The sequence below is a fragment of the Podarcis tiliguerta genome (assembly GCF_965153285.1).
Source record: "Podarcis tiliguerta genome assembly, chromosome: 13".
Classification (NCBI taxonomy): Eukaryota; Metazoa; Chordata; class Lepidosauria; order Squamata; family Lacertidae; genus Podarcis; species Podarcis tiliguerta.
The window spans coordinates 1,193,407-1,217,743 of NC_139546.1; the positions used below are offsets into that span (position 1 = coordinate 1,193,407).

A 24,337-nucleotide genomic window follows, 5' to 3' on the forward strand; every position below is an offset into this window, starting at 1 on the left:
GTAAGCCTGGGGGCAGGGAGCGTCCTGTTGTAAATGTACGTAAATCATTTCCAGAGCCTTTTTGGCCAAAACCCAAATGTTCTCAATAACCATAATGGCTGGGTTCTGCACCAAGGAAAGCCCAATTGCGCAGCAGGTGAGAATTACATAAATCTTGTTTAATTTTGCATTTCTCCCTCTCTCTATTTGTATTGATTTATTTTCTGCTGGTTTTACTATTTGACATCATGCGGGTGGCGCTGTGGTCTAGGGCTCACCGATCGGAAGGTCGGCGGTTCGAATCCCCGCAACGGGGTGAGCTCCCTTTGCTCGGTCCCTGCTCCTGCCAACCTAGCAGTTCGAAAGCACGTCAAAGTGCAAGTAGATAAATAGGTACTGCTCTGGCGGGAAGGTAAACGCCGTTTCCCTGTGCTGCTCTGGTTTCGCCAGAAGCGGCTTAGTCATGCTGGCCACATGACCGTGAAAAACTGTCTGTGGACAAACGTCGGCTCCCTCGGCCAGTAAAGTGAGATGAGTGCTGCAACCCCAGAGTCATTCGCGACTGGACTTAACGGTCAGGGGCCCTTTACCTTTATCCTGCTTTTGCCGTCGCCAGGATGGGGGGGGGGGACCTCTATAGCAGGGGTTTGCAAAGCCCTCCCCTCGGTTGTCTGCAAAAGACACACAGGCCCCAATCACACCATACACTGAAAGCACTATGATACTACTTTAAATAGTCATGGCTTCCCCCTAGTCAATCCCTCTTCACAGAGAAGTCTGAGAACTGAAGCTCCAGGAGGAGAACAGGGGCCTCCTCCCAACTCTCAGCCCCCTTAACAGACTACATCTCCCACAATCCTTTGGGGGAAGCCAGGAGTGTTTAAAATGGCATCCTAGCCCCTTAAATGTGTGAGCATGGCTCAACTCTACAAATAAATTCACAGACACACATCTCCCCACATCAGACTTTATTTTTTTGTCTTCTCTGTTGCTACTTGAAGAAAATATAAGGCTTGGATGAGCAGTGATCCACTTAAGGCCTAAAATGGTTCTTGTGCCTCAGAAACCAAGATATCTGAAAAGGCAAAAATGGGGAAAGTGGGGAAAGGAGGCAGGTTGCAGGTAGTTCAAAAGGTGAGAAGTTATCCCTGAAGTAAACAGTTGCAAAAAGGAGTGAGAAAATATTTCGACTCCAGTGAGATTAAAAATGTCACTCAAGAAAGGTAACTGAAGGCTGGTTTTCATTATTACTTCTTTGTGCAAATCACACACACACACTTCGCTGGCATCTGTTGTGGAGAAACACCTAATTCAGTCAGCACATCAAAAAACCAGGTACAAACAGCCATACCTGCTGCACCATCGAAGCATCTAACTATACAGGAATCCCAAAATATACAGAGATTATAAAATATTAAGAGAATATATATATACAGTGGTGCCTCGCAAGACAAAATTAATTTGTTCTGCGAGCTTTTTCGTAGAGCGAGTTTTTTCGTCTTGCGAAGCACCACGGCGGGGAGGGGTGGGGAGAAGCAGGGCAGCTGCCGCAGCCGGTCCTTGGACTCACCCGCGCCTTGTGGACACCGCGCGACGCGGCTGCTGGAGGGCGGCGGGGCTCAGGAGCGAGACTCCGGCTGCAGCGCTGGCTGCTGGCGGCAACGGCTCCTGAGGGGAGCGCGCGAGGGCGGTGGGCAGCGGCGCGAGGCAGCCGGAAGGTGGGAGGGAGCGGGGAAGCGAGCGTGCGTGCGTGCAGTGACCGTCGCCATGACAGGAGAGGCAGGGCTGTTTCGTCTAGCGAAGCAAGCCCTTAGAAAAATTCGTCTTGCGAAGCACCTCAGAAAACGAAAAACCCTTTCGCCTAGCGAGTTTTTCGTCTTCCGAGGCATTCGTCTTGCAGGGTACCACTGTATATATATATGGAATACAGTACCACTTAGCTAAGCTTTATTGCCAGGTGCCCCTCATTTTCCGAGACTGGTTATAAATAAATCTGTTAGATAAAGATTATAAAATACTTTTTAAGCTCTTGAACGAGCAGGACAAAAGGTTCAGGAAGATCCTGGAGACGATCTCCAGGTTGTATTGCTTCAGTTTCGGTAGAAACGCATTTCTAAGTCAAGCTTCTCCAGAGGCTGTGACCGGCCGGAGGGGCTGCTCACAGTGACCAGGAGACCATCTGCTGGAGGAAGCGGGGGGGCAGAGGGAGGCGCTTGGTCAAGCCTTGTAGCTCAGTTCAGCATTCATCTTAGTGTACATTTCGTAGATTGCATCCAGGATGGGTGTCGCCTTGGAGAGGAACTGGTGGATCTTCTCTAAGGTCTCCTCTTCCTTCACCTCTTTGCCTTTTTCCAGGGCTTTCAGCAAATCCGATTTGTAAGGGAGAGCATATACAGAGCCCTGGGTGAGGACAAAAGAGAGACAGAATAAACCCAAGTCACACGAAGCAAGAAACGCCAGCTAGTGCAGTTGGTTAGAGCGGAGCACTGAGAACTCCAAGGTTGCAGGTTTGATCCCCAGATGGGACAGCTGCACATGCCCGCATCACAACAGGTTGAACTAGATCAGGCATCTCCAACTTCAAATAGGCTGCGATCTACTCCCCAGTATAAAAAACTGGCGGTGGTCTACCCATTGTCATTGGAGGGATGAGAAGCATGCGTGGGGTGCGTGTGTGGAAGGAGGTGGCTAACTGGACGCAGGAGGGCAGAGTTTAAGTGGGGGGGAAGGAAAGGGAGGCAAAAGTTCTCTCTTTGAGGAGCCAGTAGGCTTCTCTTCCCCCCACCCCCAAGCCAGCCCTCTCTTTCCTCCCTAAAGCAGCTGCTGAAGCATGGCCAGGCAAGAATTTAACGTGGACCTTTTCCTTCAAAATTATAGGCAGGGCTTCGTATGCCAGCTTCACCATTTCCTTCACTGGGTGCAGGAATTTTATTGTCCATTTAAACAGGACTCTGTTTTTGCACCTACACATAAACACACACCACTTTTAATTATTATCTGAGATGTGGAGGGGAGGGAAAAGGAAAAGCAGGACATTCCAGGACCAAATCAGAAACTGAGATGGCTTCAGTAATTCCGGGAATGCCCCTGGAAAATCAGGACACTTGGAGAGGATGTGAATCCCTCTCTTTAGCTTTGCACTCATTTGCCATGTTGAGAGTGAGGCTTCATTCGCATCATACGTTTAAAGCAGTCTCAGACCACTTCAACAGCCATGGCTCCCCCCCCAAAGGATTCTGGGAGCTGTGGTCGGCACGGTTGCTGAGAGGTGTTAGGAGACTCCTATTCCCCTCAGAGGCCTACAATTCACAGAGCTCCATGTGACTGTTGAACCACCCTGGGAACTGCAGCTCTTTGAGGGGAACAGGGGCCTCATCCTTCACTAACTACAGTGCCCAGAATTCTTTGGAGGGAGCCATGACTGTGCTTTCAACGTCTGGTGTGAATGAAGCCTGAGTTATCTCTGCCCTCCTCGCCCAGGAGACCAATGCACAGGGCTGCCCTCCCTCATCCCCCCAGGAAAAGTGCCAACATGCCAACCCAGTCAGACGACAAAAGGTGTGGCAAAACCGCCTGGAGTTAAACACCCACCCCACCTGAACTGCAGTGGAAAATAAATATTGTACAACATGGAGAGCAGACCAACATACTCTTAGGGATGATCTACTGTTTTGTCTTGTTTAAGAAAAAAAGATAAAAAAGAGGGGGGAGTACTTCTTTATTAGTTGAATGCAAATCTAGGGAAATCTCTGCTTCTGGATGTTTGGGCATGTCTGCCTTCTGCAACTGGCAAGCACAGAAATGGATGGTGGGTGGGAGGCCCAATGCTGTGAGAATTTCAGTCCTCATGACCAGCAAGACAGACTTGAAAGCATGTGTAGAACAGCAGCCAAAATCTCAGGAACCAGAGAAGTGGGGAAGGAGAGGAGGGGAGCTGGATTTCCGCAGCGCCTTGTGCTGCTTCACCCCTCCTAGTGACTAGCAGAATTACACACACACAGGTGGGAAAAAATTGTGCACATGGCAGAATTCACTTTGTTTTCCTGGTGCAAGACTCAGGTTACCTTAGTGCAGAATTCCTTCAAAATGCAAAACAGGTATAACTCTGGGTTAGATTTCTACATGGAGAACAGGTTAGTCAGTGGCTATTAGCCTTCCTAGCCTGAAGCACAGTCGGCAATGGGATGTCCAGCAGGATTCTCCTTAAGACCCATCTAGGTCAGCATCCAACAGGGGCCAACCAGACCATTCTGGGGCAAATCCACAACCAAGGCATCTCCTGTAGCTCTCCCTGCCCCCGTAGCTGGCATTCAAAGAGAGACTGCTTCAGAAGAAGGAGGCTCCTTCAGCCAGCATTTCTGGTTACCTCACAGCTCTGGCCACCTCACCACAAAAAAGGATACTGCAGAACAATCAAGAGGCTGGAGTGCCTCCCCCACGAAACACGGCTGCAGTGTTTGGGGCTTTGTAGTTTAGAGAAGAGGTGAGTGAGAGGCGACACGACAGGAAGCTTATAAAATTAGGCACGGAGCCCCTTGGGACCAGGCTGGCTCAGCTGGGTGGCTCAGCTTGCGAGCTCCACTCACCAAGAACAGCTTCTGCAGCATCCAGCCGTGGTACTTCCTCAGTGCCAACTCATAGGCTTTGGTGGCATTGACCCGGATGAGGTTTGGGTTCTCCTCGTCCCTCTCGCCATCACACAGGCTCTGCAGCAGAACTTGGATGAACTTCAGGCCCCTGCAGGAGAAACGGGGCAGGTGAGGCGGGGGGGGGGGAGACACCTGCCCTGCGAGAGGCACCTGCCAAGGCACAGCCAGGAAACACAGCACCTGAACCTTTGGTCACTTAAAACAGACCTGTTGTGAACTAGAACTCCCACTGGCCCTGAGCACTGGCTCCACTGGCTGAGGCTGATGGGAGTGGCTGTTATTTGTATGCCGCCCTCCATCAGACCATCCCAGGGTGGTTCACAACAGAAAAATACAAAATGAGAATGCAAAATACATCGTAAGACAAAAACAAGCCAATGACCACCATCCCCTCCCAAAAAACGAGAGCAGCACAGCTTCCTTCATAGTGGAGAAAACGGAGCAGCTGGAATCCTCTGGAGACCCTGAAGCCCCGCCCCGTCCTGGTCTCTCTCGCAAAAGAAGTGAAATTGGACCGAGGACTGAAGACTTGATTGTTTTCATTCAAAGCAGGAGTGCTCTGGGGTAGAAAGATTAAACTGGCTGCATGCTGGGGGTGGGAGAAGAACACAGTGAACAGGTGAGCTAAGCCTTGAAGAAGCGCACAGCGTTGAGCAGTGTTCAACAGCAGGTTGAAATGGATTAAAATAATAATTTGTTTTATTTCACTTATAACAAATACCTCTATGCGCATAGTATCATTTATATCTATCTATCCAGCCCTTCCTAGCTGATGCATCACAGCTACCTTCCAGATTCTTACAAACCATCCTTTTACTATCAGTATTTTTTTCATTCTTGTGTCACTATTAGTGCTTCTTTACGCTCCAGGTGATCACCCATCTATACTAATAAAATTGTCAAAATGGGGGTGGGGACAGGTTATCAGTGCAATGGATTTAATCACTGATGCTAACATTTCCCACCGCAGGCAGTAGTATATAGTATATTCAGACCATTTTTCTTTTGTATTTGTGCAGAGATTGGTCCCGATTAAAGACTTCACACCAACAATTCTGTTCCTACGTTTTCCTGCCAATTCTCATCCTCCACTCTCTCCTAAAGCTTGGATCATGTTGTGGCAGGAAACACATTTTGGAACTCCCTGCCTATTGACATAAAACAGGTGCCTTTGCCATGCTCTTTTCAGGACTGGCTAAAAATGTTTTTGTTTAGGCAAGACTATCTAGCGATACAGAATGTTGACATGTGTTTCAACCTGTTTCTAGCTTTATCACCAGTTTAAATTACCGCATTTTTCGCTCTATAAGATGCACCAGACAATAAGATACACCTAGTTTTTGGGGGAGGAAAACAAGGAAAAAAATATTCTGAATCCCAGAAGCCAGAACAGCAAGAGACATCTGGCTTCTGGCATAGCCTCTTGCTGTTCTGGCTTCTGGGATAGCTGCCGAAGCATCTCGCGGGCAGCGGGATGAAGGCTCCCCCTGCCTGGAAGAGACTGCACGCAGCTAAGCTGCCCTCTGTCCTACCCCCACCTCCCGCAAAAGCCAGCCAAGAGCCGCACACTCTTTAAAGGGAGCGTAGCTCTTGCGGGCTTTTCTATGAGGTGGGAGAAGCCCTGTCAGCATCCACTCCATAAGACGCACACACATTTTCTCTTACTTTTTAGGAGGGAAAAAGTGTGTCTTATAGAGCAAAAAATGCAGAAATTCTGAAAGTTTTAAATAGCTGGTTTTTAACTGCTTTTTTGACAATTGTATTGTTTTACTCTTCTTGTAAGCTGCTTTCAGGTTTTTCTTCTTACAATCAAGCAGTCTATAAATTTCATGAAATAAATAAAATTCTTTTTCAGAGTAAATAAAGACTCTCCTCCACTGGAGGTTTTAAAGCAGAACTCGGATGGCCACCTGCCAGGGATTCTTGAGCTGCGATTCCTGCATTGCAGGGGGCTGGACTAGATGACTCTTGCGGGTCCCTTCCAACTCTACAACTCTCTGATGCCAAGTGTTGTCTTTCCCTTTGGCACTCCACACCCAGGTGGGGAGGGAACAAGGGCCTCAGCCATTCCCCCCGACTCCTTGTTGCATTTTCATAGCTCAGGGTTTGCTGGTACCTCTCGGGTCTTTTGGACCAGGACTGCCATCTGCCCCGGCCAGCATGGCTCTCCTGCTGGGACGGAGAGCAGTTGGGAGATGAAATCTTCCGGAGGATTATTCGTTTGGCAGAGGCTGTTGGGTGACTACATTACATCATCCCGTCAGCCCCCCAGGCGCCAGGGAGGCCCCCAAGCCACCACCCTCCAACCCGCAGGCACCTTTTCAGCCACATGAGTGCCAAGGTTGCCCCAACTTTTGGCCAAGCCGCTCCATGCATCTCCTTCTCCGCTTCCAAGATGTTCTGCAGCGTTTTGAACTTGGTTGGATTTGATTCGTAAACAGCTCGTATTTTCTGAAATGGAACCAAACGAAAAAAACACAGAAAGGTCAATTCAACAACACAGGGAAGGTGGCACAGGTGACAAATAGCAAAAAATCAAGAGTCCTTTTTGCTCTCTTTGTTTCTACCATCTCCCTTGTACATCTCACTCTTTTTTTGAGGACCGAGGGGAAGGCAGTGGCTGCTACCAATTTTGAATTCTCACCATGTAATTAAAAATGTTTTTAAGTAGGGGCTGCTTCCTCAATGGCTAACACCCACCTGCCCACTGGCTCCCCTTTCCCCACACCTGGCCACCTCATCCTCCCTCTACACCTGACCAATGCTCCCTCACTTTTGACAAACTGCTTTCTGGAGCACCTTGCTCCTTTAAACAAGCTCACTTGAGCCACCAGCCACACTGGAGTTGCCGTGCCTGTGAACTGCAGCATGACAACAGACTTGTGCTTTTGTTATACAAGCAAGAAACACCACCTTCAACAAGAGAATTATAGAACTGTAGAGTTGGAAGGGACCCTGAGGGTCATTTATTCCAACCCCCTGTAATGCAGGAATCTCAACTAAGATTGCAAGATAGGAAACTGCCATATATCTGGTATATCTCTCCAGGGGGTCTTTGGCAGCAAGGGTCTTTCCCATCAGCCGCCCTCTTAACTGAAGATGCCCGGGGGGGGGGGGGGGGGACTGAACCTGGAAACCAGGGCCGAAGTTAATGGGGGGGGGGTAGCCAGAGTCTCATCCCTGGATGAAGCCTAGAGGGACACCACTGAGGCTCCCAGCTTGCAGGGGCTTCCTCTGACCACGGCCCCTCCTTGCGGCTCTGGAGAGTCTTTCATAGAGTGGATCCGATGCTAATTTGCTAGGGGATGCAAAAAAAACCTGGAAAAAGATCCTCCTTCCCCTTTCCCCCTGCCTGTTTTTGGAACCGTTTGCGAAAGAGAAATCCTGGAGAAGGTTGCTCTCCAAGCAAAGTTGAAAAGGGGAAGCTTTCTTTCTTTCTTTCTTTCTTTCTTCTTTTGTTTCCCTCAACATCTCAGAGATCAATTAAAAGCGGTGAAGAGATCAGAACACCACCTCCTGCCCTCTGGGAACAGAAGCTCTTTGGAGTATTGCTTGCTTATGTGTTTGTGTTCTCTCTCTCTCTCTCTGTGTGTGTGTTTGGATTTAGGGACAACATACATGTTTACACCATGAGAATACATAAAGAGAGCACTGGTGCATACAATCAGCTACAAAAACTGAGTCCTCTTTATACTGAAAATAAAATACCTGTAATGAAAGAAATGTGATGCTGATATACGAAGCACTTTGTATTTACCCCTCCCTGTAATTTGGAAGGAAAATGTAGCCAATCCACTTTAAATCATTCAGCAATTTTTTAAAGGAAACTTGTGGAGTATTTATTCTTTTATTTTATTATTTTGAGCCTTAAACTGCAAGCCTTTACTACTCAGAAGTCCCAATGAATTCAATGGAGCTTACTCCCAGGTAACTGTGTAAAGATTGTGCAGTCTGATACTGCAGTCTTAAGCACTTTTACTCAAAAGTAAGTCCCACTGAGTTCAATAGGACTGAAGTCTTTGGTGTGCGCCTGATTATTATCACAGTTTCTATCATTAGGAGTAGGAGAGACCCAGAGTCAATATCTAACTATAGACCAATATCACTATTAAATTGCGATCACAAACTTTTTGCCAGTATACTGGCAAATAGACTTACAGAGGCCATCAATGAAATTATACGCCCAAATCAGTCCGGGTTCCTCCCGGGAAGACAGATCTTGGCCAATACTAGAAACATTGTAGACATTTTAGAATATTTAGAAGCCAAAAATGATTTAAAAAGCTGCCTTATTATTACTCGATGCAGAAAAGGCATTCAACAATTTTTGTGGTATTACATGAATAAACAATTGGAGGTTATGGGTCTAGGAACAAAATTCAGAAAAGGAATAGAGGCAATATATGAACAACAAAAAGCAAAGTTAATAATAAATGGTAATCTAACAGACAATATCCCTATAACTAAAGGAACCAGACAGGGGTGCCCCTTGTCACCCCTGTTATTTATACAGTGGTGCCCCGCAAGATGAATGCCTCGCAAGACGGAAAACCCGCAAGACGAAAGGGTTTTCCGTTTTCAGAGGCGCTTCGCAGGACGAATTTCCCTATGGGCTTGCTTTGCAAGACGAAAATGTCTTGCGATTTTTGAGGGGTTTTTTCCGCTCCCCAACCCCTTTTTCTAAAGCACTAAGCTGCCTTTTAGCAGCTAAACCGCTAATCCCTTAAGCCTTTAATAGCCGTTAATAGCCCTTAAACTGCCAATAGCGCTAATAGCGCTAATCCGCTAATGGGCTTGCTTCGCAAGACGAAAAAACCGCAAGACTAAAAGACTCGCGGAACGGATTCTTTTCGTCTTGCGAGGCACCACTGTATTAGCTTTGGAACCGCTGCTGAATAATATCAGGAAAGAAGGAAAAAGAAAAGGAATTACAGTCAGAGAGAAATCATATAAAATCAGAGCATTCGCAGATAACAACTCAGGATCCAAATCAAAGTATTCCAGCAGCTATTGATTTAATTACAAAATACGGGAAATTAACGAGCCTGAAGATAAACCACCAGAAAACAAAGTTATTGACCAAAAATCTAACACATGAGGAGAAAACTGAATTACAAGAAAAAAATGGTCTGGAAATTAAAAATAAGGCTAAATACCTGGGGATTTGGGTTTCAAATAAAAATATAAATCTCTACGAAGATAACTATATTAAAACATGGAAAGACATAAAAAAGGATTTGGAAAACTGGACTAAATTACACCTTTCCCTTTTGGGAAGAATCTCGGTAATAAAAATGAACATCCTCCCAAAAATGATTTTTTTTGTTTCAAACTTTAATAATTCTGGGAGGAATAAAATGCTTCCAGGATTGGAAAAAGGAATTAGCTAGATTTGTCTAGAACCGAAATAGACATCAGGTATTGATGGACAAAAGGGAAAGAGGAGGATTTGGATTACCGGATCTGGAATTATACCAGGCTGCAGCAGGATTAGTATGGCTAAAAAAATGGATTACATTAAAAGACACAGATGTTTTGGATCTTGAGGAGCACGACAACCAGTTTGGGTGGCACGCCTATCTAATATACGAAAAGGTGAAGGTCCACAAAGGTTTCTTAAGCCATGTAATAAGGAAATCGCTTTATAAGATATGGAGTAAATATAGAGGAATTTTGGAACCAAAGATACCTTTGTGGACATCTCCAGCGGAAACAATAGCAGTTAAAAGAAAAAACATGAAAGGAGAGTGGCCCACCTACCGGATACTACTAGAATCAGACAAAGATAAGCCAACTTTTTAAAAATGCCATCTGCCTGATTGGATAGAGTATTTCCAGCTAAATCAAAAATTGTGTATAGATAAGAAAGAAGGTCTTGCTAAAGAAACTTCCACTTTTGGAAGAGAATTAATATATAATAAAGGAAAGTATATATCGAGAATGTATGAATATCTTTTAGAGTGGGAAGTGAAAGAGGAGCAGTAAAAATATCAATGATAAGGTGGGCAAAAGACTTTGGATATAATATCTATATGGAGCAGTGGGAAAGACTGTGGCAACAAGACATTAAATTTACATCATGTTACAACTTGAGGGAGAATACCATGAAGATTCTTTACAGATGGCATCACACCCCGTCAAAACTTGCTAAAATGTACAAAGGTAGTTCACCAACATGCTGGCGAAGCAAAAAGGAGATGGGGTCTTACTATCCCATGTGGTGGGCGCGCATAATTATAAGTGAATTTTGGAACAACATATATGATGAAATTATTTAAATTCACTGTTAAAAAAAGGCCGGAGATTTTCCTATTAGGAATATTGCTAATAGAAATTAAGCAAAACACACGACCACTGTTCATGTACACAATCACAGCTGCGAGAATACTAGTGGCCAGAAGCTGGAAATGCGAAACAACACCAACAATAACAGAATGGCAGACACTCATGACAGAGTATTTCCAATTAGCAAAGCTGAGTGAAAAAGCCATGGGAACCTTAAATCAAAAAGTATACAGAGAATGGAAAATATTTAAGGAATATATAAGACTATATTGTAAAAATGATACCATCCTAGCAGAATTGAATGATATTTGTGTATAATAAATAAATGGAATAAATATCTTAGAGGTATATATGGAAAAAGATATAAAACAAACTGTGTGATAAAATCAAGACAACAGCAAAAGCATAATGAGAACAATTGGAAGCTTTTCACAGAAGACTTTATTGGATAAGACATGATGTATAAATATCTGGTACTTTTAATTGTTTTTTTCTTTTCTTTTTTCTTCTTGTTACTTTTAAACTTTTTGTACTTTTTGATGTGGAGAATATTTTTTTCCTTTTTTCTTTTTTTCTTTTCTGTGCTTAACTTTGTTGTACTTACCTTTATTGTAAGATTGTATTTTAAACCAATAAAGATGTATTTAAAAACTAAAAAAAAAGGAGTAGGAGTTGTAGTATATCATACAGTCGTAATACTTCTTAGAAGTCCTCAAATGATCTCTGAGGAGATCTACTTAAGGTTGAATGAAAGCCAGATACAAACACAGACATTTTTAGTATTTGGAAAGACTATCGCTTCTCCAGCCTCCTTCAAGCTACTTTTTATGCCCTTTATGAACAAATGTGTTGTGTGGGTGTGTGACAAACTGGGTCTTTGCCCTGGGGGAGAGCAAGCCGAGTTCTGGCCCTGCTGGAGCCTCCTGCCAGCGAAGCAGCTGCTCCCCCCTGGGCTGGGGTCCTGCTCTGCCCCCCACTGCAGGGCAATTCCCACTTGACTGGCCAGCCTCTCCCAAAGGCGCCCCAAGGCCCTTCCTTACCTTAATGTTCCCAGAGAGGTCGGCTTTGACTGGCGCATACACAATGGGCGTCCCCAAGCAATCTGAAAGGAAAAGGAGCAGCCTGGCGTTAATGCAAACCATAGCTGCCACGGAAAGGAGCCCAGAATCGGGCACTAGGCACTGGAACATAGCTATAATGAAGAAAATCACACATCATTGAGTTTTTGACAAGGACTAGAACCTCCAGACACTGTTTATATGCTTTGGCATTCATTTATTACATGGGCATCTTTTTGAAGACAGCCCTCGTCAGAAGCCTGGCAAATCTGAACCAAACTTGACAACTGAACAACATGAATATTCTTGACTTTCCAATGGTGGCTCAGGATAAGCAAACCCTTTTATATTAAGAGAGTTTTCTGTTTAGCTGTCAGTCACATTGAATCCTGGAATTGTAGAGCTGGAAGGGACCACGAGGGTTGCTCCTGGGATAGCTCAGTCAGTTAAGCACAAGACTCTTAATCTCCAGGTCATGGGTTTGAGCCCCACGCTGGACAAAAGAAACCTGCTCTACAATTTCAGTATTCAATGTGACTGAAAGCTAAACAGAAAATTCTTGGCTTTGTTATTTTATCCCATGTGCAACTGTACTCATTCTTCTACGTGCCTCTTTTATAGTTTTGTTTTTCGTCTTTCAATTTTCACCTGTCGTTAAAACTGTTCTTGTTTTCTATACATTATAAAACAAAATTTTAACCCAACATTAGACTCCTGCTTAAAGCCCAGTAAGAAGAAACGGAACTGTTTCCTTTAAAAAAAAGCACCCCCTAGTTAGGGGGCACGTGAGAAGTGGAGGGGGGGGCAACATGTTTGCACTAGTTTTCTGGTCCACAAGAAGGTGAAAACTCAGGAAGGGAGATTCTGGCTGAACTTCAATAAAAATGCCTTGCAAGCAAGAGTCAATGGAACCAGGTATCAGGAGGGGTGAAAGTCTCCAAGGAGAGGTACCTAGGATCATATTTTTTATTTTTATTTTTATTATTAAATAGATTTATATACCACCCATCATCAAAAGATCTCAGGGCAGCTCAGAAGATAAAAATACAAGGTGAAAGCACAAAACAACAAAAGAACAACCCCCTCCCACAATCACATTTTAAAGGGTGTAGAGCCCAAGGCCTGGTTGAAGAGGAAAGATTTGCCTGGCACCTAAACATATGTCAAGAAGGCACCAGGTGGACCTCTCTGGGGAGAGCACCCCGCAAATGGGGAGCCAGGACAGAAAAGGCCCCGTTCTGGCATTGCCACCCTCCGGACCTCACGTGGAGGGGCACACTGAGTAGGGCCTCAGAGGATGAACACAGAGTCCAGGATGGTTTATACGCGGAGAGGCGGTCCTTGAGGTCTTGTGGTCCTGAGCTGTTTAATTTGGGAGAAACTGCAAAAGTCATCTAATCCAACCAGAGATGATGCAACATGGGAGGTGGTAAGGGGCCAAAATTTTGAGGGCGACTTCAGGCAATCAATTTCTCTCAACCTAACTGACACTGCAGGGGTGTTGTGGGGATAATAAGAAAGGAAAACCAGACGCATGACAGCCTGATCTCTTTGGAGAGACAGTCCAAACGTTATAAAGTTGGATGTGCTACACCCTGTACCTGCTGTACACGCATTCAGTGTCAGTGCCAACAGCCTTTTAGTACTTCCAGAAAATGTTTTGTTGGCCAGTTTCTAGTTGCGAAGAGTTCCACAGTTTTCCCCAAACCTGTGATATCTTCACAGCTCACATCAGTTTATGAAGCCGTCAGGTATTCCTACAGTTTTGGAGGGAGAAACGTTTTGCTAGATGCCAAGTGAACCAGTTGACCAACATACCCATAAGAAGCAGCTTGGCTCTCAAAGCAGCCTTTGTACAGCTGGTCAGACTAAGGGGGTTTGCAGGGAGGGGCTGCAAAGAGAGCTTTTATAATGCATTTCCTAACATAATAGCTTCTACTGTGAAGCCCAGGAGAGAACAAGCCTGCCTATTGTCTGCCGAAAGCATTCTCTGGAGTGATGAAATCGGCCAGGGGGGATGTCTCTCAACACAGATCCACTGGCTGCATGGCCATTGGTGCTGGTGTGGGGAAGCTCCGGCCCTCCAGATGTTGTCAGACTGCAAGTCCCACTGGCCATGGTGGCTCTGGTGAACGAGTTGGAAGGGGTCCCAGGGGTCAGCTAGTCCAACCCCACACTAAGCTGGCGCTCGGCACACCTGGGGGCCACAGATTCCCCATCCCTGCCCTCAGCTATGGAAAGAAGCAGCCCTTCTTTTTCTGTCTAGCATCCATGTGTTCGCCATCTTTCACCAAATCAATGGGGAAATGGGCATCCAGCCTAGTTCTGATGCCCTGCCCAGTGTCCACAGGTGATGGTCAGGATCCCCGAGCCGACGGGCTCTCCTCCAGATGCTTCAGACTCCAACTCCCATCAGCCGCAGCCAGAATGGCCCGTAGTCAGGGATGATGGATGGGAGTTGGCGTCCGCCTGGCCAGCCTTGGGTTCCCCCCGCTGCTGCAATCTATCATGTCTGAAAGGGGCTTTCTACAGTTTCAGGCAGGGGTCCCTGTCAGCCCCACCTGGATACAAAGCCCATGTGAAGCAGCGTGGCTCAATGGTTAGAGTGTCAGACTGGGACCTGGGAGACCAGCTTTCAGACCCCCACTCAGCCATGAAGCTCCCTGGATGGCCTTGGGCTGCTCATGGCCTCCCAGGCAAACCTACCCCACAGGGTTGTGGTGGGGATTAAGTGAGGAGGGAGAGAGCCCTGGGCCCTGCCTTGAGCTCCTCAGGAGAAAAAGGTGGGATATAAATGCAATGAACAAATGACTAATCAGCTGGCTCCACGTGCCACCTCAGCTACAGCCTTCCCCTTCAAAGTGAAGCGAGAGTCTGGTGGGTCTTTGTGGTTCTGAATGGAAGGGCTGCTTTAAACAGAAACACAAGATGTTTGCCTTAGATGGGCTTAGGATATTAGTCTGCCCAGGATGGCAGCAGTGTCTGCAGTTTCGGGCAGGAGTCTTTTGCAGCCCAAACAGGGAAAAGCAGGGGATTGAAGCTGGGACATTCTGCATGAAGGCAGCTGCTCTGCCACTGAATTTTGGCCTCATCCAGGCAGCCTATGGGGGAGTCCAAAGCGCCCCAGAAGGCCAGATGGGGAGACAATCCCCGCCCAACCTTCTAACAGTTCCCAAGAGCTTTTGCTCTTCAGGGCCACCTTCCCACCAGCCAGATGCAACAACAGACCCAACATTCTTGCCTTTCTGGTTCCAGCCACACAATACCTGCCTGCAGGCAAGTGTACCAGCAACTTGAGCAAGAGCCGTGGCTGAGTGGCAGAGCAGCAGCCTTGCAAGACTCACCTGCCAATTTGGCCCAAGGGGAGACGCGCTTCCACCCCCACGCCTAGGTGTCTGCACCTAGAGCCAACTGGGTCAGAGAAAGGGCCTGAACCTGAGCAGCAGGATTTTCAGCAGCTGCTGTTGCGTCAAGCCAGTCAGGCAGCATCCCATGCAGATGCAGAGTGCAAAAGGTTGCAGGAGGGAGGACGACGAGAGGAAGACGACTGGGATCTTCTGTGACCCTGAATGATTATTCAACTTTTCCACCTCTTGGAATGAGAAGCCAGGAAAGGCCTTGTTGCCAACAGAGCCCAGGAGAGCAGCCAGCTCAAATTGGGGTTCACAACAATGGCCAGACTCTCAAGCAGACATGCCACCTGGAGGAGACAGTCCAAGTGAAGTCTCAACCTTTTATAGGATATTTTTGAGTTCCACACCAAATTTCCAGAAATATATGCTCCCTTGGTCCACTCCAGGATGTATGGGGATGTTAGGGGAGGGATAGTACCTCTGGTGGGGTAGTTTGCTCATCTTGGGTCCCCACTCTATACTCAGCTCTCACCTGGGGCTCCTAGAAGCTGCTGGCATGCAACAGCAGCCGCATCCCGAGAACGGCCTCGACTGGCCAGCTAAACCAGGTGAGGGTGGTCGATGGCTCTCAACCCCTTGGGGAGTTAGGGACTTCCCCTGCGTGCCAAGACAGGGCCTGGCAGATTGAGCAGATGTGACCCGTGGTGGATCCAATGGTCAATGGTCAAGAGGGTGGTTTCTGCCCTTGTTGTAGAGGGAAGATTTTTTAAATATTCTGTATATTCCAAAATATACAGCCACCAAGGGTTCAGAATTACATCAGAACAGAAGAAGTGTCTTGGGTAGCTTTGCATGAACATTATCTTATTTGTGGGAGAGGAAAAGGTGCCGTGTGCAGAATCTGTGAAACTATCCCAGCATCCCAAGTGCTGTCAAGCTCCTCCCAAAGTTCACACTACGGACCACCATCAGGTACGCTGGAGGGCCACCTCAGATTAATGCAGCTTAAAGTTGTGTAAAAATGGAAGTGTGATACATGGCAGGGCTGTTGTGAGGAGAGAAAAGACAAGGAAGTGGCAACACAATAGACGTGTGGAAAATTATGCCTGGCCTGGAGGAAGGGGAGAGAGAAAAGTTCCTCATAAGACCACAACTCATGGACAGCCCAGGCAGCTCAGTGTTGGGAGATTCACTTATGCATGCAGCACGTAGTTAAACTGAGGGACTCCCTCCCACAGGAAGCAGTGGTGGTCACCAACTTGGACTGGGCAAACTCCTAGAGGAGGAAAAGGCTCTCAGTGGCCACCAGCCAGGACAGCTCTGCTTTGCCCCCACATTCAGGGGCAGCCATGCTTCTGAATCCCAGTTGCTGGAAGCCACAGGAGCGGAGAGGTCTTCTTGCGCCCAGGTCCTGCTTGCGGGCTTCTCCTTGTGGCATCTAATGGACTAGATGGGCCAATGGCCTGATCCAGCAGGCCTGATCCTTATGCCCTCATCTGGACCACAATCAAGTTCATAGAGCAGGTTGAACTTTCATGAGGCGCTTTATGAAATAGCAACAGATCACCCTAAATGGAAAGCTATCCTCTCCCCACCCCAAAAAAACACCCTGGGAAGAATCCTTCAAGTTTTGACAAAGCTCCCAGAAGAAGAAGCTGCATAGCTGGTGGGCAGATGGAAAGCAAAGATAAGTCTGGGATTTGCCACAGCGGATTTCTCTTCTAGGGTGCAGCACTTGGCAGGAGCCCTTGCTCAGGAAGACGTCTGGCATGAAGAAAGAGCAGCCAGTCACTGCTCCATGGGAGAGCCAGGGCAGGGCAGGGCGCTGCTCCAACAAGCCAGATCCTCGCCTCTGCCACTCCCTTGCCGCTAGATGGGATCAAATCCCAATCGCCAAACATATATGCTCCATTTGGCGTCAAGGCCATTGTACGGGGGGGGGGGGGGGTGCTGAGTTCTGCTAGTTCAGCATGACTCCTTCCTCAAAGTAAGGCAATTTCCACAGGCTGCTCCAATTCAGTTTTACATTCTTGCACTCAACCAACCTCCCAAACTGTGTGCTTAACAATTTACGAAACTCCTTTTTGGAGCTGTGTTTCTTTCCCCCCTCCCTGCTTTTCCTTTTTGTGTCCTGTCTCTTAGATTGTAAGCCTGCAGCAGGCCACGGACTGCCTTGTTTCCATTGTTTAAAAATGCTCTAGAGAGGCAGAGAATCCGCCAGGTGAGCAGGGCTGAGCCGTACTTACTCAGTGGGCCTGGATATACATTTCAGAACCCTGCTTCATTGTTCCTGAGTCCCAGCCTTCTGAGCTGGTCCCCAGCTTGATCCCTTCCCAGATTAAGACCTTTCATGAGCTCTGGCTCTCATGAATTTAAGGTTATTATTTTTTTAACAATTGACAGCTCCGCTCAACAGATACCCTGAGGCTGGTACAGTGAGAAGGCAGCGCATAAAACATAATCAGCCCAAGGTGCCCAGGGAGCAAAGAGTTCCAGTTACATCCATTATGAAAGTGCGCTCCTTATTTGACAAGCCAGCGATCACTTTCCTTACGTGGCGCATTTTGATCACTGGTGGCAAGAAATGCAGCCAGGCAGGACAAAGCGCTCAGCGACTCCTTGGCAAACATTTGCTCAACTTCTCGGTTTACCCCGTGGCCTCAACACAGAGATTTTCCTTAGACAAACCCCGTTCAGAGGAGCTGCTCCAGCATCTCCTGCAGGCAGAAAAACAGACAACTGCCCCCACCCACAAATAATCCTTCCTGAAAAATAAAGATATCTAGGTGCGCAGACTGTGCCATGTAATACTCAGGATCACAGGAAAAGACGCCCAAGCCCAGAAGGCACACCCCACAATTCCAAGCCGTGGCTACTCCAGCGGAAAGATACTCTGTGCATGCTCAGAAGGGCACCATTTAGCTCAAGAACAGTGTTGAAGATGGGGTCTGGTTATTGACCCCATGAACCAGGGAAGCCATTCCAGGACAGGGCTGGGTGCCAAGGGTCTCGTTTGAAAGAGAGCAGAGAGAGGAGCCGGACGCTGCCTCAGCTTCACAGCAGTTGGCCAGTCCCTCTACAGCAAGCTCTCCTCCTCCACTGCCACCCAGATCATGAAGAGCCCTGTGTTGCTGAGCAACAGGCCTAGAGGGGGATCCCTCCTTCTTGCTAGAGTTGCTTGGGAGGGGTCCGGAGGAAGAGGGCTGGAGAGCAAAGGAGGGCCAGGCGCCAGTCCCAGCAACGTCTTCCACTAGGGCAGTTGAGCCTGGGTGAACTCTGCTGCATTTTCCTTTTCTGAATAAAAAAGCTGACTTCACATTGAGTCTTCCTTCGGACCTGTGGATGAACCTGCCTTTCCTGACAGCCCCCTGACAACTGGTATTCGAAAGCACTGCTGCCTTCCAGGGTGGAGGCAGAGCAGAGCCATCCTGGCTAGGAGCCACCGGCAGCCCTCTCCTCCTCCATGAATTTGTCCAGTCCTCTTTTAAAGCCATCCAAGCTGGTGGCCACTGCAGCCTCCTGTGGGAGGAAATGCCAAAGCTTAACTATGTACTGAGTGCAGAAGCCCTTTCACTGTCCTGAATCTATCTTCCTTCCTTCCTTCCTTCCTTCCTTCCTTCCTTCCTTCCTTCCTTCCTCCTGAATCTTGGAGGACTTAATGGCTGCTCCCAGAGGACATGCTGCAATGGAGGTGCCTTTCTGAGCATGTCCAGAGCACCTTTCTATGGTCTGGAAGGATGCAGCCAGTCCCTGGGAAAACCAGAAGCACAAAGGCTTTGCAAAGAGAAGATGATGCCCACATTTGTGGAGACTGTGGACAGGCAGAAAGGAGGTTTCCTCCCTGTCTCGTCATACAGAAAACAATTGGGGTTACCCAGTAAATCTCAGTGTTGGAAGAGTCAGGACAGGCTTCTTTAAAGCTTAAAACAATGGAACTTGCTCCAACAAGATGCAGTCATGGCCACCAACCTGGATGGCTATAAGACAGGATTCGACAAATCCATGAAGGATCATGACTACTAGCCATCATGGCTATAATATTGTTGTGCATACCTCAGGGCCCCCCTCTGATATTTGGCCTCTTGTTCTCCATCCTAGAATGACATAGGATCTGCCAGGTGAGGTGGGAAAAGGCCCACCCATTTGTCTCTGTGGCAGCAGAGCAACCTCTCTGGACATGTAAACAGCAGTATTTAACTAGCAAGCTGAGGCCATTAGCTTAACCAAGAGACTAGTCAAACTGGATCAGTGGGTTTCCTCTCACTGATTCTAACTCTGCATGCACAGGATTGGAAGGGACATGTTGGTATCATCCAGCCTGAGGCCCCCCCCCCAAAAAAAAACCCATAACAATGCTATAGCCGGGAATCACAGGTGGGGAGGGCGCTGTTGTGCTTCTGTGCTTTCCATTGGGGGGGCTGGTTGCCCATTGTGAGAAAAGGATGTTGGACTTCAGGGTGCCCTGGTCGGATCCAGCAGCATCCTTCTGGTAGCCATTTCTTCAGCTGCGTTTAAAAAAACTATTTCTCTTGTAGGGCTAGAGGCAAGAAAAAGAGGTTGCTGGGTGCAGCCAAGATCAAGCCTCTGGATTTAGAAGGAAAACTGAGTCCCTGCCAGACACACACCTGCAGGATAAGGCCAGGCTGGCAATTGGGTAACCCAAGTGACAGGGGTGCCACCTCCCCAGCCACACCTTTGCAGGTGCCCCACGTGACAACAGGCCCAAGGGCACGGCAAAGGCCCTGCCAAAACTTGTCAGAAGAGGCAGATGGAAACCTTAGGAAAGAGTCCAGCATCCTGTTCCCACAGTGGCCGACCAGATGCCTCAAGGGAAAACATGCAGGCAGAAGCCAAGCACCAGAGCAGCTCTGCCCTCCTGCCGTTTCCAGCAGCTGGCATTCGCAAACATTGCTGCCTCCAATTTGGAGGCAGAGCAGAGCCATCCTGGCTACCGGCCATTGATTGCCCTGCCCTCCATGGATTAGTCCCGTCCTCCTATCAAGCCATCCCAGTTGGTGGCTGCCATGCCTCCTGTGGAAGGGAGTTCCAGAGTTTAACTGCATGAGGAAGTCATTCTTTACTCGGTCCTGAATCTTCCCACACTCAGATGCCCCCAAGTTCCAGCATTACGAGAGAGGGAGGAAAACCTTCCTCTGGCTGCCCAGTCTCTGCAGGCCAGGCAGAATTTTATAAATTTCTATCCTGCTGCCTCTCACTTGCCTTTTCTCTAAACTACAAAGTCCCAAACGTTGCAAGCTTTCCTCTTAGAAGAGTCCCTCCATCCCCTTCATCATTTTGGATGTCCAACTCTATTCCAACTCTGAAATATATTTTCTGAGGTGAGGTGAGCAGAAATTATAGCTGAATGGCAGCTCTTTATTCTGAAGCAGTCTCCCTTTGAATGCCAGCTACTGGTGGACCTGAAAGATCTCTCAAGCTCCAGCGGCATTGCAGTGAGAGCAGCCTTGGCCAACCTGGTGCCCTCAAGATGTTCTGAGCCGAGTAACTGGATAGGACAATCCTGTTTTTGAACTGCACCAGCCCTTTTCCTACATAAAATGCTCTTCTTTTGCGTAACAGCTGTCTTTGTCCTCCCAGCAACTCTACTGAAATTAAATCATTTCTTTTCTTGCTTTTTTTAGAGTGGAGAAGCTGAGGCAGAGCACAAAACAGCAGACGACTCCGTGCCAAGGGCTCCAAAGCTGCTGAGGGACAAATGGTCAAACCCTGGTCTCCCAGCACTCTAACCTCACCACCGGAGGAAGCCACCTTAACCCCGAGTCCGGCCTGAGGTCCCTCTGGCTCATGCTGTCCACATCAGGTCTCTTCAGCCTGGAGTCCCCAGAGGTTGTTGGCCTACAACTCCCAATACCCCCGGCCAACTTGGTCAATGCTCAGGGGTGGTGAGAGTTGTAGTCTTAACAACCCCGAGGGGCCCAGGATGGCAAAAGCTGCTCTATACTGAGTGACCGTGGGTCTCCAAGGGTTGAGACCTGGGTGTCTCCCAGCCCTGCCTGGAGACAGCAGAGACTGAGATGGGTGTCCAGCAGCACAGAGGCTCCATCCCTGAATTGGCACCGTTTACTCCAAGCAGCTCGAAACAGTGCGGCTGAATCAGGCCAGAGACCTGCCTTTGGCACTCCTGCAATCAAGCTTTTGACAACGGCCCACCAGATGTTTTGAGCAGGGTGCAAGCGTGATGCCCTCCTGCTTTGCCCCTAGTATTTGGCACAGATACACTGCCTCCTAACATGCAGGTTCCACACAATGTCACTCAGGTCTGCAATCCACCCATAAAGCCAGCTGGAAAGAAAAGAAAACCGCTACTGCTGCCAGGCTGGGCAGTGAAGGGATGTTAAGAGACACAGGCCTGGGCCAGCCGGGGCCCCTCCGGATGCAGAAGGGCGAAACTCTAAGGCCCAATGCAAGAGGAAGCACTCAAAAGATTCAATAGCAATATTCAACACAAGAGGTTTATTTAATGAATTGATATCGCACCTTCCCTCCAAGGAGCTCAAGGGGCCCATAGACTTCTGTCCATCTCCATTTAATCCTGACAACAACCCTGTGAGGTAGGTTAGGCTGAGAGGCGGCACCTGGCCTCAGGTCACCCAGTGGCTGAGTGGGGATTTGAACCCCGGGCTTTCCCACTCTGGGTCTAAAACTATTTATAGTCCTTTTTATATTTATAGTCCTTACAAGTTATTTTCATTGGCTCAGACTGTACAGGTGGTGGGATCTTTGTGGTTTCTTTTACCTTTTTTAAACTGCCCTTTGTGTACAGCATTGCAGAAAGGCAAGATAGGAATGGAGAAGGGAAGGGAAACTATTCTCCTCTTTGGATAGTGGCAGAGCAGCCTCTCTCTCTCTCTCCCAGCCTCACCCGCTCCCTCCGCGAAATGGGCGAGGGGAGAACCAGGCCGCCGACCTGGCCGGGCTCTTGTCCGAAACGCGACGAAGCCTCGGGACACGGCTAGGCGCCTCCCGGCCGCGCCCCCCTCCGCCCTTCCGCCCGAGTCTCCCCGGGGAGGGAGGCGAGCGCGCCCCGTCCCCGTCCCGGTCCCCGCCCGGAGCGAGCGCCGCTCACCGAAGAAGGGCGGCAGGTGCGCCACCGCCTCCAGGAAGGGCTCCGTGTCGATCTGCTTGTCGGCCGGCAGCGCCTTGAACTCGTACTCCAGCAGCAGCGCCATGGCGCCCCGACGCCCCGCCGCCCGCAGCCCAGCCAGGCAGCCAGCGAGAGGCGGCGGGCGGCGGCGGGCGGCGAGAAGCCGCTTCCCGGGGCGGAGCGGGGCGGAGGCGGGGCGGCCCGCCCTCCGCAGCCGGCGACGCCCCACGCCCGGCGGGGCCAGGCGCTCCGGAGCCGGGCAGGGGGCGGGGAACTCTGTCAGGGAGGCTGGAGTTGGCATGCCTGCGCTGCCGGGGCCTGGAGGAGAGGAGCCTGCGGGTTCTAGGGTTCCATGGGGTAAAGCCCCTCTACCGCTGCTGCTGCGGCTGCTGCTGTTCCTCCCGGGGCTTACAGCTCCCATCCCACGGTCGCCAACCTGGAAGTCAACTTGCCCAGGGACTTGTGCTTCACTTCTTGCCCAAGGCTGGAAGCAGTGGCGTAGCGTGGGGGGTGCAGGGGGGGCCGGCCGCACCGGGCGCAACATCTGGGGGTTAGGGTTAGGGGGCGCAAATCCACGGGTTAGGGGGCGCAAATCCACGGGTTAGGGGGTGCAAATTACTTGCCTTGCCCCGGGTGCTGACAACCCACGCTACGCCACTGGCTGGAAGTAAAGCACAACCTCCTTGCTCAACCTCCAACTCCCCACAGGCCTGCATGGAACTGGGCAGGCCATAAAATGTAGTACAAACACCGACAACTGGGAAACACTGGCCTGCGAGTGCGCCAATTGGAGAACAGCCTTTACCAAAGGTGCCATGGGTTTTGAAGATGCTCAAACTCTGGACGCAAGGGAGAAACGTGCTAAGAGGAAGGCACGCTTGGCAAACCCTCACTAAGATCAACACCCGCCCGGAAACCTATGTCCCCACTGTGGGACGTGTGGATCCAGAACTGGCCTCCACAGCCATGGACTCCCTGTTCAGACCATGTTCATGGAAGACCATCTTACTCGGCTCTGAAGGATCGCCAAAGAAGGAGGAGGAACTGGGCATGGCTGCATACGATACCTCTGGGAGAGTGACCCATGTGCTAGGACCACGGTGGGTGAAGGCAGAGGGAAGGGAAACTGACAAGCGGTGGGAGGGAGCAGCCGGCAGTGGACAGGTGTTCCATGTCTCTGTAGGCCAGACTCCCCCAGCCTGGTGCCCTCCATATGCTTTGGACTACAATTCCTATCAGCCTCAGCACTGTGCAGTAGGGTTCCCACCTGCCACGCTGACGGAAGTAGATGGGAGTTGTAGTCCAAAGCATCTGGAGGGCACCAGCTTGAGGGAGTCTGCTGTTGGCTTTGATTGAGTGGAGGATGAGACCCAAGGGGTGAGGCCAAAGGTGACTATCCAGGATGGGGTGGGAGGTCACAACCAGACTATATTTTGCCCCCTCTGTAGCCCCCAAGAACAATAATTCTTGTAACTTGAAGTCTGTGAGAAAAAACATCTTACACAAGTTTAGTATAATCCACCTGGAAACCTGTGAAACTGCTACAGGGGGAGGTTTCGCAAAGGTTTTACCTGTTATTCTGCGTTAGGTGGGTGCAGCCATATCGTGACTCAGTTTTCTGCTATTTCCACTAACACTCACATGCCCAAGTAGCCAAGCTTTGCTTTAGTGTGGAGAAAAGGGCTTCCTGGGACAACACCCAAGCTCAGCATTACCACCTCCAGTGGCCCTGAAGGAAGAACTCCTTGTGTAACGGGGGTTAGGCCTGTGCCTGCCTTCCAGCCCCTCCGTTTTGGAAAGCAGAAGGCAGGCAAGCGGGAGAGGGAGGCTGGGCCCTGCTATGTGGGCGTCTTTATCAAGTGGATCTAACAGGGTAGGGCAAATGCAGGGGCTCATTAAGCCACCCTA

General features: G+C 49.0%; 1 protein-coding gene and 1 long non-coding RNA gene across 2 annotated transcripts in view; both read right to left on the reverse strand.

Annotated features, from left to right (window-relative positions):
* Positions 1-932: 932 nt before the first annotated feature.
* Positions 933-22,569, reverse strand: GLTP (glycolipid transfer protein). Its single transcript, XM_083407346.1, has 6 exons — positions 22,412-22,569; positions 11,954-12,015; positions 6,946-7,079; positions 4,566-4,716; positions 1,885-2,379; positions 933-1,421 (listed from the first exon to the last, which is right to left on the reverse strand). Exons 1-5 carry the CDS (start codon positions 22,512-22,514, stop codon positions 2,197-2,199), a joined length of 633 nt encoding a protein of 210 aa, XP_083263472.1. The 5' UTR covers positions 22,515-22,569; the 3' UTR covers positions 933-1,421; positions 1,885-2,196.
* LOC310661412 overlaps positions 933-24,337 on the reverse strand; it is a 60,086-nt gene continuing 36,681 nt past the window's right edge. Inside the window, exon 2 of the long non-coding RNA XR_014503933.1 lies at positions 933-1,054. This is a non-coding gene — a long non-coding RNA (uncharacterized lncRNA). The remainder of the gene's footprint in view (positions 1,055-24,337) is intronic.

What these genes read in the sequence shown, in the direction of transcription:
- GLTP (XM_083407346.1), bottom strand. Translation starts at nt 22,514, where the DNA reads ATGGCGCTGCTGCTGGAGTACGAGTTCAAGGCGCTGCCGGCCGACAAG. An exon ending in ACCTCTCTGGGAACATTAAG is followed by an intron (nt 7,080 to 11,953) that starts GTAAGGAAGGGC and finishes GTTCCATTTCAG; the next exon opens with AAAATACGAGCTGTTTACGA. An exon ending in GCACTCATGTGGCTGAAAAG is followed by an intron (nt 4,717 to 6,945) that starts GTGCCTGCGGGT and finishes TTTCTCCTGCAG; the next exon opens with GGGCCTGAAGTTCATCCAAG.